This window comes from Narcine bancroftii, chromosome 7 (assembly GCF_036971445.1).
Source record: "Narcine bancroftii isolate sNarBan1 chromosome 7, sNarBan1.hap1, whole genome shotgun sequence".
Classification (NCBI taxonomy): Eukaryota; Metazoa; Chordata; class Chondrichthyes; order Torpediniformes; family Narcinidae; genus Narcine; species Narcine bancroftii.
The window spans coordinates 210,266,083-210,280,790 of NC_091475.1; the positions used below are offsets into that span (position 1 = coordinate 210,266,083).

The following is a 14,708-nucleotide window of genomic DNA, read 5'->3' on the forward strand; positions in this document are numbered from 1 at the left end:
ACTGCAACGCTCTACCCTGCACTCTGTGACCCATTGTAACACCTCACCCTGCACTTTGTGACACACTGTAACACGCCATCCTGCACTCTGTGACTCGCTGTAACACTGCACCCTGCTCTCTATTACCCACTGTGTCACCCCACCCTGCCCTCTGTGATTCACTGTTACACCTCACCCTGCACTCTGTGACCCACAGGACCCCAAATGTAATATAACAATGAACACCATCTCCTGACTGCATTTTCCTCTCTGTGGGAATCTATCCAGTTACTCTTGAATCTGCATCATTTGCAGTGTAGTTAACACTTTCATCTTTCTGTTCCTTTTTTTTAAATTTTTTATTTTTCACACCATAAATCACAATAGCCATGATATACACTTTTTCTTTTTCACACATATACAGTGACTTTTTCTCCCCCCCCCCTCCCTCCTCCCAACCCACCCCCCCCCCCCCCACCCCCCCCCCTCATCCATTTTAGGTATACAATCTAGGTTACATTAAACCCGTCAGACAATGTTGTCATTCAACAAAAATACACCAGAAATTCTACTGAGTCCATTCTTTTCTTTCCTTCTCCTTCCATCAACTTAGGTAATGTTTGTTCCCGGTAGGTTTACGCTATTGTATTTAATGTAAGGCTCCCATACTTGTTCGAATATTTCAATATTATTTCTTAAACTATATGTTATTTTTTCTAATGGAATACATTTATTCATTTCTATATACCATTGTTGTATTTTCAGATTATCTTCCAATTTCCAGGTTGACATAATACATTTTTTGGCTACGGCTAGGGCTATCTTAACAAATCTTTTTTGTGCATCCTCCAAATCAATTCCAAATTCTTTATTTTTTATGTTACTTAGGAGAAAGATCTCTGGATTCTTTGGTATATTGTTTTCTGTTATTTTATTTAATATCTGATTGAGATCATCCCAAAATTTTTCTACTCTCTCACATGTCCAGATTGCATGAATTGTTGTTCCCATTTCTTTTTTACATCGAAAACATCTATCAGATACTGTTGGGTCCCATTTATTTAACTTTTGCGGTGTAATGTATAGTCTGTGTAACCAATTATATTGTATCATACGTAGCCTCGTATTTATTGTATTTCTCATCGTTCCAGAACATAATTTCTCCCATGTTTCCTTTTTTATCTTTATATTTAAATCTTGTTCCCATTTTTGTTTAGTTTTACCATTTGTTTCCTCATTCTCCTTTTCTTGCAGTTTAATATACATATTTGTTATAAATCTTTTGATTAACATTGTATCTGTAATCACATATTCAAGGTTACTTCCCTCTGGTAAACTCAAATTGCTTCCTAATTTCTCTTTCAAGTAGGATCTCAGTTGGTAATATGCCAGCGCTGTATCTCCAGTTATATTGTACTTATCTCTCATTTGTTCAAAGGATAAGAATCTACTTCCTGAAAAACAATTTTCTAAAGGAAAGGTTGTCTATTGTAAAAGGGAGTAGCTTATTTTGCGTCAATATTAGTTTTGGTAATTGATAATTTGTTTTATTTCTTTCTACATGAATCTTCTTCCAAATATTGTGGAGATGATGTAATACTGGAGAAGTTCTATGTTGTACCAATTTTTCGTCCCATTTATATAATATGTGTTCAGGTATCTTTTCCCCTATTTTATCTAATTCTAATCTCGTCCAGTCTGGTTTTTCCCTTGTTTGATAAAAATCTGATAGGTATCTTAATTGTGCGGCTCTATAATAATTTTTGAAGTTTGGCAATTGTAAGCCTCCTTGTTTATACCATTCTGTTAATTTATCTAGTGCTATCCTCGGTTTCCCCCCTCTCCATAAAAATTTCCTTATTATTTTCTTTAACTCTTTGAAGAATTTTTCTGTCAGTTGTATTGGCAATGCCTGAAATAAGTATAGTATCCTTGGAAAAATGTTCATTTTAATACAGTTTATCCTTCCTATCAGTGTTAGTGGTAGCTCTTTCCAATGCTCTAAATCGTCCTGTAATTTTTTTCATTAGTGGATTGTAATTGAGTTTATATAATTGGCCTAGATTTTTGTTTATTTGTACACCTAGGTATCTTATTGCCTGCATTTGCCATCTGAATGGGGATTCCTTCTTAAATTTTGAGAAATCCGCGTTATTCATAGGCATTGCTTCACTTTTATTTACGTTTATCTTGTATCCCGACACTTCTCCATATTCCTTCAATTTCTTATATAATTCTTTTATTGATAGTTCTGGTTCTGTTAAGTACACTATCACATCATCCGCAAATAGACTGATTTTATATTCCCTGTCTTTTATTTTTATTCCTTTTATATTATTATCTATTCTTATCGCTTCTGCTAGTGGTTCTATAGCTAGTGCAAACAATAATGGTGATAGTGGGCATCCCTGCCGCGTTGACCTGGTTAAGTTAAATTGCTTTGATACATGTCCATTTACTGTCACTTTCGCTAACGGTCCCTTATATAATGCTTTAATCCAATTAATATACTTCTCCGGTAAACTGAATTTTTGCAATACTTTGAACAAATAATTCCATTCTACTCTGTTATAATTCCATTTTCTGCGTCTAAAGCAACTGCTACTGCAGGTGCTTTATTTCTTTCTACTGCATGAATTAATTAATAAATTTACAAATATTGTCTGTTGTGCGTCTTTTTTTGATAAATCCAGTTTGGTCTAAATTTACCATTTTCGGTACCTGTTCTGCTAATCTGTTTGCTAATAGTTTAGCTATTATCTTATAATCTGTGTTTAGCAAAGATATTGGTCTATATGACGCTGGTGAGAGTGGATCTTACCCTTGTTTTAGTATCATTGTAATTATTGCTGTTTTACATGAATCTGGTAAGTTTTGTGTCTCATCAATCTGGTTGATTACATCCAGGAGGGGCGGTATTAATAAGTCTTTAAATGTTTTGTAGAATTCTATTGGGAGTCCATCCTCTCCTGGTGTCTTATTATTTGGTAATTTTTTTATTATCTCTTGTATTTCTACTGTTCCAAATGGTTCTGTTAATTTATTTTGTTCCTCTATTTGTAGTTTTGGTAGTTCAATTTTAGTCAAAAATTCATCTATTTTCCCTTCTTTCCCTTCGTTTTCAGTTCGGTATAATTGTTCATAGAATTCTCTGAAGTTTTCCTTAATTTCTTTTGGATTATATGTAATTTGTTTGTCTTTTTTCCTTGTTGCCAATACCATTTTCTTAGTTTGCTCTGTCTTAAGCTGCCATGCTAAGATTTTGTGTGTTTTTTCTCCTAGTTCATAATATTTCTGTTTTGTCTTCATTATATTCTTCTCTACCTTATATGTTTGTAATGTTTCATATTTTATTTTTTTTATCCGCCAATTCTCTTCTTTTAGTTGTATCTTCCTTCATTGCTAATTTTTTTTCTATGTTTACTATTTCCCTTTCCAACTGCTCTGTTTCCTGATTATAGTCCTTCTTCATCTTGGTTACATAACTTATTATTTGCCCTCTAATGAATGCTTTCATTGTGTCCCATAGTATAAACTTATCTTCCACTGATTCCGTATTTATTTCAAAATACATTTTTATTTGTTTTTCAATAAATTCTCTAAAATCCTGCCTTTTAAGTAACATGGGGTTTAATCTCCATCTATACATTCTTGGAGGGATGTCCTCTAGCTTTACTGTCAGTATTAAGGGTGAATGGTCCGATAGCATTCTCGCTTTATATTCTGTTTTTCTTACTCTATCCTGCATACTAGCTGATAACAAAAATAGGTCTATTCTTGAGTATGTTTTATGTCTAGTCGAGTAGTATGAGTATTCCTTTTCTTTTGGGTTTTGTTTCCTCCATATATCCACAAGTTTCATTTCTTGCATTGATTTAATTATAAATTTGGTTACTTTGTTCTTCCTGTTAATTTTTTTCCCCGTTTTATCCATATTTGGATCCAAATTCAGATTGAAATCCCCTCCTATTAGTATGTTCCCTTGCGTATTAGCTACCTTCAAAAAGATATCTTGCATAAACTTTTGATCTTCTTCGTTAGGTGAATATATATTAAGTAGATTCCAAAGCTCCGAATATATCTGACATTTTATCATAACATATCTCCCTGCTGGATCTATTATTTCCTCTTCTATTTTAAATGGCACATTTTTGCTAATTAATATAGCCACTCCTCTTGCTTTTGAATTATACGATGCTGCTGTTACATGTCCTACCCAATCTCTCTTTAATTTCTTGTGCTCCAATTCAGTTAAGTGTGTTTCTTGGACAAATGCTATATCTATTTTTTCCTTTTTCAGTAAATTTAGTAGTTTCTTCCTTTTAATTTGGTTATGTATTCCATTAATATTTAAAGTCATATAGTTCAGCATAGCCATTTTATATTTTGTTTATCTTCTCTTTCCGTTTTTCCATCATTACCTTTCCTCCTTTTCCATTTCTGTTTTCTTATTTTCAACTCTTTACAAGACAACATTCCTACAACATCCAACATTTTCCTTATTCTCCTATTTCTATCTTCTTTATCCCCAATCTCCCCTTCCCCTCCTGAGTTGTCCTTTATCCCTTGTCGGACAACCACATCTCCCCTCTCCATTTGGATTTGCGAATCCACTCGCAAGCGTCAACTGATTTTGCAGTGACCGCTATTTTCCCCCACCCAGTCCCCCCCAGAAAAGATTTCACTTTTCATATGTCACAAAGGTCACTCTTTTAATTCCCTCCTTATTCTCTCTATTCCATTACCTTCCCTTATTAATTCTTGTCTATACTATCTATATTTTCCTCTAATTACAGATACATTCACGTATGCACATTGTCTCTATTCACTCTTATACCTCTTTACCCGCATACATATCAATCGTGGTCATTTTTACTCTCATTACCCGTCTTCATCCCTCAGTCTATTTTTGTCTTTACCCACATACATATCAATCGTGATCATTTTTACTCTCATTACCCGTCTTCATCCCTCAGTCTATTTTTGTAATTGTTCTGCAAATTTTCGTGCTTCTTCTGGATCCGAGAATAGTCTGTTTTGTTGTCCTGGAATAAATATTTTCAATACCGCTGGATGCTTCAGTATAAATTTATACCCTTTCTTCCATAAAATCGCCTTTGCTGTATTGAACTCTTTTCTCTTCTTTAGGAGTTCAAAACTTATATCTGGATAAATGAAGATTTTTTGCCCTTTATACTCCAGTGGTTTGTTGCCCTCTCTTACTTTTTCCATTGTCTTCTCCAGAACCTTTTCTCTTGTAGTATATCTTAGGAATTTTACTACAATAGATCTTGGTTTTTGTTCTGGTTGTGGTTTAGAGGCCAATGCTCTATGTGCCCTTTCTATTTCCATTTCTTGCTGTAGTTCTGGACATCCTAGGGTCTTAGGGATCCTTTTTTTCTTTGGCTTGGCTTCGCGGACGAAGATTTATGGAGGGGGTAAAAAAGTCCACGTCAGCTGCAGGCTCGTTTGTGGCTGACAAGTCCGATGCGGGACAGGCAGACACGATTGCAGCGGTTGCAGGGGAAAATTGGTTGGTTGGGGTTGGGTGTTGGGTTTTTCCTCCTTTGCCTTTTGTCAGTGAGGTGGGCTCTGCGGTCTTCTTCAAAGGAGGTTGCTGCCCGCCAAACTGTGAGGCGCCAAGATGCACGGTTTGAGGCGTTATCAGCCCACTGGCGGTGGTCAATGTGGCAGGCACCAAGAGATTTCTTTAGGCAGTCCTTGTACCTTTTCTTTGGTGCACCTCTGTCACGGTGGCCAGTGGAGAGCTCGCCATATAACACGATCTTGGGAAGGCGATGGTCCTCCATTCTGGTGACGTGACCCACCCAGCGCAGCTGGATCTTCAGCAGTGTGGACTCGATGCTGTCGACCTCTGCCATCTCGAGTACTTCGACGTTAGGGATGTAAGCGCTCCAATGGATGTTGAGGATGGAGCGGAGACAACGCTGGTGGAAGCGTTCTAGGAGCCGTAGGTGGTGCCGGTAGAGGACCCATGATTCGGAGCCGAACACTCTTTTATAAACTCCCTCATATTCTTGCCTTCTTCATCTTCCTTAAGGCCCACTATCTTTATGTTATTTCTTCTGTTATAATTTTCCATTATATCTATTTTTTGAGCTAGTAGTTCTTGTGTCTCTTTAGTTTTTTTATTAGATACCTCCAATTTCTTTTTTAAGTCTTCTACCTCCATTTCTGCTGCTACTGCCCGTTCTTCCATCTTGTCCATTTTCTTTCCCATTTCTGTTAAGGTCATATCTATTTTATTCACTTTCTCTTCTGTGTTGTTTATTCTTCTTCTTAAATCATTGAATTCCTGTGTTTGCCATTCTTTAAATGACTCCATGTATCCTCTAACAAGAGCAAGTATATCCTTTACCTTGCCTTTCCCTTCTTCTATTTCACTGTATTCTTCCTCTTCTTCTTCCTCTGGGTTGGCCATCTGTTGTTTCTTTGTTGCCCTTTCCTTTTCTTCTTTCTTGTTTTCATTGTTTTCTGTGGTCTCTTCTTGCTGCAGGTGTTCTGCAGCTGTCGTTGCCGGCTGTGGAGATCGACTCCCCAGCTGGTCCCCCCTCCCGTCGGTGTGTTTTTTTTCATGCGCATCGCGCATGCGCGACTCCTCGCGCATGTGCGGTTGCGCACTTTTACTCGGCTCTGCGAGCCATTGTTGTAGTTCTTTTTCTACCGACCTGAGGAAGTGGGCTTCTCTCTCCACAGCGGGCCTCTTCGGACAGGTAAGGCCTTCTCCTTCTTCCTCCGTTGTCTTCTCTTCCTCTCTTCTTACCGTTGATTTTGATTTTTCTTTTTTTGTCGCCATCTTCTTTCCACCTTTATACTCACTTTTCTTTAACTTTTATTTCTATGCCTTTGTATTTTCTCTTGTTTTTCCCGACTTTTCTGGAGAGGGCTGGAGGTCACCGTCCGGCCACTACTCCATCACGTGACTCCTTCCATCTTTCTGTTCCTTGTCATCACCTGTCTGTGCCTTGCTGCCCACTCCTGCACGCCATTACCCCCTGCTTTCCCACCCTGCTTTATTCTGTTCAAACCTCTCCCTGCCCTCTGTGATGAGAACACTTCTGTTTTCCCTTCTTTCTACGCAGATGAAGGCCCTTTTACACGCACACCATGCAGGACCCCAAACAGACTTGAAGCAACACTTTCGACTTTGTGGGGGTGGGGGCCAACCTGCGCTCCCGTTGTGGCCCTCTCCACATTGGAGAGACTGGAAGCAGACTGGGAGATTGGTTCACTGAGCACCTTCGGTCTATCCGCTGTAATAGTGGGGATCTCCCACTAGCCAACCACTTCAATTCCATGTGCCGTTCCCACATCAGCATGTCTGCCCATGGTCTCTTGCACTGCCAAACAGAATCCATCTGCAAATTAAATTTTAGACATACAGCATGTTAGCAGGCCATTTCGACTCACGATCCCTTTCCCCCACCCCCCCCCAACAAACCTAAAACCCCAGCGCGTTTCGACCGGTGGGAGGAAACCGGAGCCCCCGGGGAAAACCCACGCAGACACGGGAAGAACCTACAAACTCCTTGCAAACAGCGTGGGATTCAAACCCTGGTCCCGATCACTGGCACTCTAAAGGAATTGCACCAACCATGACGCCCCCAATTAAAGGAACAGACCGTCTGGGCATCCTCCAACCAGATGTCATTAACATCAACTTCTCTGGCTCCCCTTCTTCCCATCCCCTCTGTCTCCTTGCCTCCAGCTCTCCACTCCTTTCCATTCAGCGGGCTATAACCCTCGCCTTATCACACAATACCTTGATGAAGGGCTCAAGCCCGAGACATTGGTTCTGTGCCTTTTTCTTTGCTGTATAAAGGACACTGTTTGACCTGCTGAGTTTCTCCAGTGTTGTGTTTTTTTTAACTTCAACGAGTGTCTGCAGACCTTTGTGTTTCACTTTTTTTTTTCATTGCATCACTTCTCAGCTGTTTCTCTTCTGCCCTTCCACCTATGACCTCTTGCCTGTGCTCCTCCCCCTGCCCCCCCCTCATAATACCTTGAAGAAAGGCTTGGGCGTGTAAGGCCTGTTCCATATCCTATGGACGCTGCGTGACCCGTGGAGTTTCTCCAGCGCTTGTGAAGTGAACTGCCTTCAGGGTGGGGATCCCTCCTTGGCTCTGCAGAGTTCCGGTTAGAGTGCAACCATGCTCACCTTGTGTTTCTGTTCCAGATATTCCTGCTGACCTGCCCACCCTGTCGTCTGGTCTTCATTGTCTTCAGGTGAGTGGTGCTTCTCCCTCCCCCCCCCACCCCATCATTTCTAATGGCCCCAAGGAGCTTCCAACGTAGCAAGACCCTTGCAAGGAGAACTTTGTGCCCAATCACTCTGCTCCCTATGCTTTGAGCTGCATGAACCATGAATCCAGGAATACATCATACCTTGAAAGTTGACGTCACAGGTAGATCAAGTGGTCATCAAAGCTTTTGGCACATTAGTCTTCATCAGTCAGAGTACTGTTTATAGAAGTTGGGAATCAGGGTCTGAATTTGAATCTACTGTCATGAACATGTCACAAAATTTATTGTTTTGCAGCCACGTTATTGTGCATAATGTGTAAAAATTTATATTAATCACATTTCCGTAAATACGCTGTTTAAAAAGAAGAAATTAGCACAAAAGAAGAGAAAGGAGGGAGTGTCTGTGGTTCATTGTCCATTCAGAAATGTAAGTCCAGCACGGTAACAGGCAATTTCAGCCCACGTGTCCATGCCGACCAATTTACACTCCATTAACCTACACCCCAGCATGTTTTTGTGGGTGGAAACCAGAGCCCCCAGGGAAATCCCACATAGACACGGGGGAGAATGTACAAACTCCTTACAGGGCGCTCGGGATTCGAACCCTGGTCTGGTGCCGATCGCTGGCGCTGTGAAAGCGTCGCGCTGACCGTGCTGCTGACGGTGGAGGGGAAGAAGCTGCTTTTGTGCCGCTGGGTGCTCGTTTTCGGCACCCTGTTCCTCCTTCTGGATGGAGGCAGTAAGAAGAGGGCATGGGCTTGGTGGCGAAGGGACCTGATGACAGAGGCTGCTTTCCTGAGACACTACCTCCTGTTAACGTCCTTTACAGAGTGATGTCCATGATGGCACTGGCCGAGTTCACGGTTCTCTGTAGCCTGTTCCTATCCTGTGCATTGGCACCTCCACACCAGACAATGATGCAAACAGTCAGAATGCGCTCCACGCCATGCCTACAACCATAGAATACTACAGCACAGAAACCGGCCCCTTCAGCCCTCCTAGTCTGTGCTAAACCTTTTGTTGCCTAGTCCCATTAACCTGCACCCAGTCCATAGCCCTCCCATCCATGTACCTGTCCGAATTCTTCTTCAATGTGAAAACTAAGCTTGCATTTATCACCTCAGCTGGCAACTCGTTCCACACCCACACCACTCTCTGTGTTCCCCCTAAACCTTTCCCTTTTCACTGTTATCCCATGACCTCTGGTTTGTATCTCACCTACCCTCAGTGGAAAAAGCCGACCTACATTCACTCTGTCTCCACCACTCAAAATTTTAAATATCTCGAGCAAATCTCCCTTCATTCTTCTACGCTCCAGGGAATAAAGTCCTAACCTGTTGAACCTTTCCCTGTAACTCAGCTCATGAAGTCCCAGCAAAATCCTAGTAAATCTTCTCTGCACTCTTTCTATCTTATTGATATCTTTCCTGTAGTTTGGTGACCAAAACTGCACACAATCCTCCAAATATGGCCTCACCAACGTCTTATACAACTTTATCATCCCAACTCCTGTACTCAATACTTTGATTTATGAAGGCTAAGATGTCAAAAGCTCTCTTTACAACCCTGTCCCCCTGTGACGCCACTTTCAGGGAATTATGTATTTGTTCTCCCAGATCCCTTTGTTCTACTGCATTCCTCAGTGCCCAACCATGACTTATCTAGGATTGTCCTTCCAAAATGCAACACCTCACACTTGTCCGCATTAAATTCCATCGGCCATTTTTCAGCCCTTTTTTCCATCTGTTCCAGATCCCTCTGAAACCTTTAAAAACTTTCTTCACCGTCCAGAACACCTGATCATCATTAACATCCAGGTCATTGATATAGATGACAAACAACAATGGTCCCAGCACTGATCCTTGAGGCAAACCACTAGTCACAGGCCAACAGTCTGAGAAGCAAACATCCACCATTACTCTCTGCCTTCTCCCGTCCACCCATTGTCCAATCCACTTCACTACTTCACCATGAATACCTAATGTCTGAACCTTCCTGACTAACCTCCCATGCGCGACCTTGTCAAAGGCCTTTCTAAAGTCCATCCACAGCCTTTACTTCATCAACTTTCCTGGGAACCTCCTCGAAAAACTATAAGATTGGTTTACTTGACCTACCACGCTCAAAGCCATGTTAAGTATCCCTAATTAGTTTCTGGCTATCCAAATAATTGTATATCCGATCTCTTAGAACACCTTCCAATAATTTACCTACAGCCTTTTTTGAGCAATGAAACAGCTTGAGTTACCCTTCAATCCTCCGAGACAACACCCTTGGCTGAGGACATTTTAAATATTTCTGCCATAGTCCTTGCAATTTATGAACTAGCCTCCCTCAAGGTCTGAGGGAATATCTTGTCGGGCCCTGGGGATTTATCTACCCTTATTTGCTTTAAGGCAGCAAGCACTTCCTCCTCTTTAATCTGTTTGGGGTCCATGACCTCACTGCTTGTTTGCCTTACTTCCCACGATTCTGTGCCTGTTTCCTGAGTGAACAGTGATGAAAAAAATATTAAGGTCTCCCCCCCCCACCCCCCATCTTTTTCGGCTCCATACAAAGCCAACCACTCTGATCTTCAAGGGGACCAGTTTTTGTCCCTTACTCTCCTTTTGCTCTTAATATACCTATAGAATATCTTAGGATTTTCCTTTGCATCGTCTACCAAAGCCACCTCATGTCTTCTTTTAGCCTTCATGATTTCCTTCTTGAGGTTTTTCTTGCATTTTCTATACTCTTCAATGAGCTAATTTGTTCCATGTGGCCGATACCTGTTACACACCTGACCGGATCCCTGATATCCCTCAAAACCAAGGTTTCCTCTGCCTGCTAATCTTGTCTTTAATCCTGATAGGAACATACAAACTCTTTTCTCTCAAAATGTCAACTTTGAAGGTCCTCCACTTACCTCACACGTCCTTGCCCAAAAACAATTTATTCCAACCCACGCATTCTAGATCCTTTCTCATTTCCTCAAAATTGGACTTACTCCAATTTAAAATCTCGGTCTGAGGCCCAGACCCATCCTTCTCCATAATTAACTTGAAACTAATGGCATTATGATCACTGGACCCAAAATGTTCCTCTACACATACTTCTGTCTCCTGTCCTGTCTCGTTCCCTAATAGGAGATCCAGTCTTGTACTCTCTCCAGTTGTTACCTCTATATATTGATTTAGAAAACTTTCCTGAACACGTGTGACAAACTCCAAGCCATCCAGGCCTTTTACAAAATGGAAGTACCAGTCAATATTTAATTTTTTTTTAAATTTAGACATATAGCACTGTAACACTCTGACTCAGTCCTCTCCTTCAATGACCACTCACTGTTATACTCAGCTTCTCCCTCCAATCAGTTTCTAGCTGCTGCCTTGCCCCTTTTTTAAATTCTAACTGCCGCTGCTCCTCAGGTCACCTGACCTTTTGCTCCAATCAGCTTCTAGCTGCTGCCTCGCCCCTTTTTTAAATTCTAACTGCCGCTGCTCCTCAGGTCACCTGACCTCTTGTTCCAATCAGCTTCTAGCTGCTGCCTCACCCCTTTTTTAAATTCTAACTGCCGCTGCTCCTCAGGTCACCTGACCTCTTGTTCCAATCAGCTTCTAGCTGCTGCCTCACCCCTTTTTTAAATTCTAACTGCCGCTGCTCCTCAGGTCACCTGACCTCTTGTTCCAATCAATTTCTAGCTGCTGCCTCGCCCCTTTTTTAAATTCTAACTGCCGCTGCTCCTCAGGTCACCTGACCTCTTGTTCCAATCAGCTTCTAGCTGCTGCCTCACCCCTTTTTTAAATTCTAACTGCCGCTGCTACTCAGGTCACCTGACCTCTTGTTCCAATCAATTTCTAGCTGCTGCCTCGCCCCTTTTTTAAATTCTAACTGCCGCTGCTCCTCAGGTCACCTGACCTCTTGTTCCAATCAGCTTCTTCCTCCAAATTTGCTAGAGTCTTTGGTGATGTTCCAAATCTCCTCAAGTCGGTGGTCATGTTTTGCAGTTGTGTAATACGTTGGTGAGGCCCCATTTGGAGTGCTGTGCTCCGTTTTGGTCGCCGTGCGGCAGGAAAGGAGAGGGCACAGAGAAAATTGACGAGGATGTCGCCAGGATTCGGGGGGCTTGAGGTTGACCAGGCTGGGCCTTTGTTCCTTGAAACACAGGAGAATGAGGGTCGATCTCACAGAGATGGACAAAACCATGAGAGGAATAGATCGGGTGAACGCACAGAGTCTTTGCCCAGAGGAGGGGATCAGTAACCATGGGTTTAAGGTTGGGTGGAGGAGAGATTTAACAGGAACCTGAGGCTGCTGAAGGAGGTGGTTGCCGCAGGTACTATTAACCATGAGACAGAGTAGCAGAAATAGCCCATCAAGGTACCCTTTCCATTCAATCATGAGCTGATTCTTCTTCCCACTCAGCCCCACTACTCAGCCTTCTCCCCATAACTGTTGCTGCCCTGGCTAATCAAAGGGATATATGGATCAGCACAACATCGAGGGCTGAAGGGCCTGTACTGTGCTGCCTTAAATACACCCAGATCTGGCCTTCACAACCACCCGTGGCAACAAATGTCGCCCATCCTCCTAAAATTCCTCTGCCTCTCTGTTCAAAGCAAACGCCTTTCTATCTTGAAGTTGTGCCCTCTTGTGCTCAACTCTCCCAAGGTGTGAAACACTTTTCTGCGTCAACTCTGTCCATGCCTTTCAACATTTAAAATGTTTCAGTGAGATTCCAGCCCCCCCATTCTCCTAAATTCCGTCGAGTACAGGTCAAACACTCCTCATCTGATAACCCTTTCATTCCCCAAATCATCTTCGTATTGCAATGTTTTGAAATAAAATTGGACAGATAGGACTGCTTTAGAGGCATATGGGCCAAAGGTGGATGGGGCATTTTGGTCAGCATGGGCAAGTTGGCCCAAAGTTGTATAAGACATTGATGTTAGTGAGGCCAAATTTGGAGGATTGTGTGCAGTTTTGGTCACCTAACTACAGGAAAGATATCAATAAGATAGAAAGAGGGCAGAGAAGATTGACTAGGATGTTGCCCGGACTTCAGGAACTGAGTTACAGGGAGAAGAATGAGGAGAAATTTGATATTTAAAATTATGAGGGGAGTAGACAGAGTAAATGTAGATCGGCTTTTCCCACTGAGGGTGAGTGAGATACAAACCAGTAGACATGGGTTATGGGTGAAAGGGGGAAAGTTTAGAGGGAACTTCCTCACACATAAAATGGTGGGAGTGTGGAATGACCTGCTAGCTGAGGTGATGAATGCGGCCTCAATGTTAACATTTAAGAAGAACTTGGACAGGTACATGGATGGGAGAGGTTTGGAGGGCTATGGACTGGGTGCAGGTCAGTGGAAGCGAAACAAAAAAGGTTCAGCACAGACTAGAAGTGCCGAAGAGGCCTGTTTCTGTGCTGTATTGTTCTATGATTTTCTGTCCATCTCGTGCATGAAACCCCTCAGAACCTGCTGACCACACCTGCAACCCTTTCTCCCTGAACCAGTATGAATCTCAAATCCAAACATTAGTTTAACCAACACTAACTCTGAGAACCCTGGACCGAAATGATGGGTTTTCCATTAGTTGAGTTGAACTATTTATTGTTACATGTATCAAGATACAGCAGAAAGCTTTCTTTTGTGCGCTATCCAGGCAAGTCGACTCATACTTAAGTACAACAGGTGGTGCAATAATGAGACAGTAAGTCTAAGAGGGTAGGGTATAATGTTACAAGTCAAAGTGTGGGGTAGAGTATAACAGTGCAAACTGTTATATAGGGAAATATTGAGTAGGTTCGCACTTTATTCCCCATTCTTAAAGGTGGCCTTACAAGCACCCTCCCCCATGTGGGCCACAGCTTATTTATGGGGGAGGAGCATGGACTGAGATCATAAAGTTTTTTATGTAGTCAGTAAAAGTACAGAAAAAAAACCCAACTAAACTTGGCTGCTTCACAGGGAAGGGGGGCAATAAACATTGAGCCGAGTCCTAAGGGGGCCATAGCCAAAAATAAATAAAAGCAAGAGTGTGAGAGAAGGAGGGGACGTATACAAAATGATGAGGAGTATAGATGGGGTAAATGCAAGCAGACCTTTTCCACTGAGGCTGGGTTAGACAAGAGCTGGAGGACATGGGTTAAGGGTGAAAGGCGAGATGTTTAAGGGGAACCTCTTCACGCAGAGAGTGGTGGGGGTGTGGAGCGAGCTGGCGGATTTCTGCATATAGGGGACGATTGGATAGTTACATGGACGTGAGGGTCGGAACACAAAATGCTGGAGAAGACCAGCAGGTCAAACAGTGTCCTTTAATTGACATCGCTGATGTATCTTTGCTTTTGCTACATAAAGAACCCAGTTTGACTTGCTGAACTTAAGCGTTTTGTGTTTTTTTAACTTCAGTCATGGTGTCTGAAGAATTTTGTGATTCTCTGGATGTGAGGGGTATGGAGGGCGATGGTGCATGTCACTG

General features: G+C 42.1%; 2 protein-coding genes across 4 annotated transcripts in view; one reads left to right on the plus strand and one right to left on the minus strand.

Annotated features, from left to right (window-relative positions):
* Window positions 1–14,708, plus strand: part of LOC138739658 (transmembrane protein 164-like) — a 60,989-nt gene that overhangs the window by 25,626 nt on the left and 20,655 nt on the right. Inside the window, exon 3 of the mRNA XM_069892164.1 lies at window positions 8,177–8,226. Within this exon, the coding sequence (XP_069748265.1) occupies window positions 8,177–8,226 (50 nt within the window). The remainder of the gene's footprint in view (window positions 1–8,176; window positions 8,227–14,708) is intronic.
* Window positions 5,701–11,651, minus strand: LOC138739657 (protein GrpE-like). 3 transcript variants are annotated; one of them, XM_069892162.1, is made up of 3 exons: window positions 10,869–11,651; window positions 8,386–8,460; window positions 5,701–7,358 (listed from the first exon to the last, which is right to left on the minus strand). In XM_069892162.1, the coding sequence occupies exon 3, from the start codon at window positions 6,794–6,796 to the stop codon at window positions 5,942–5,944; it is 855 nt and encodes a 284-aa protein (XP_069748263.1). In that variant the 5' UTR covers window positions 6,797–7,358; window positions 8,386–8,460; window positions 10,869–11,651; the 3' UTR covers window positions 5,701–5,941. The 3 variants fall into 3 exon arrangements, with proteins under 3 accessions (XP_069748263.1, XP_069748261.1, XP_069748262.1); XM_069892160.1 differs by having other exon boundaries at window positions 9,052–11,651; XM_069892161.1 differs by having other exon boundaries at window positions 8,829–11,651.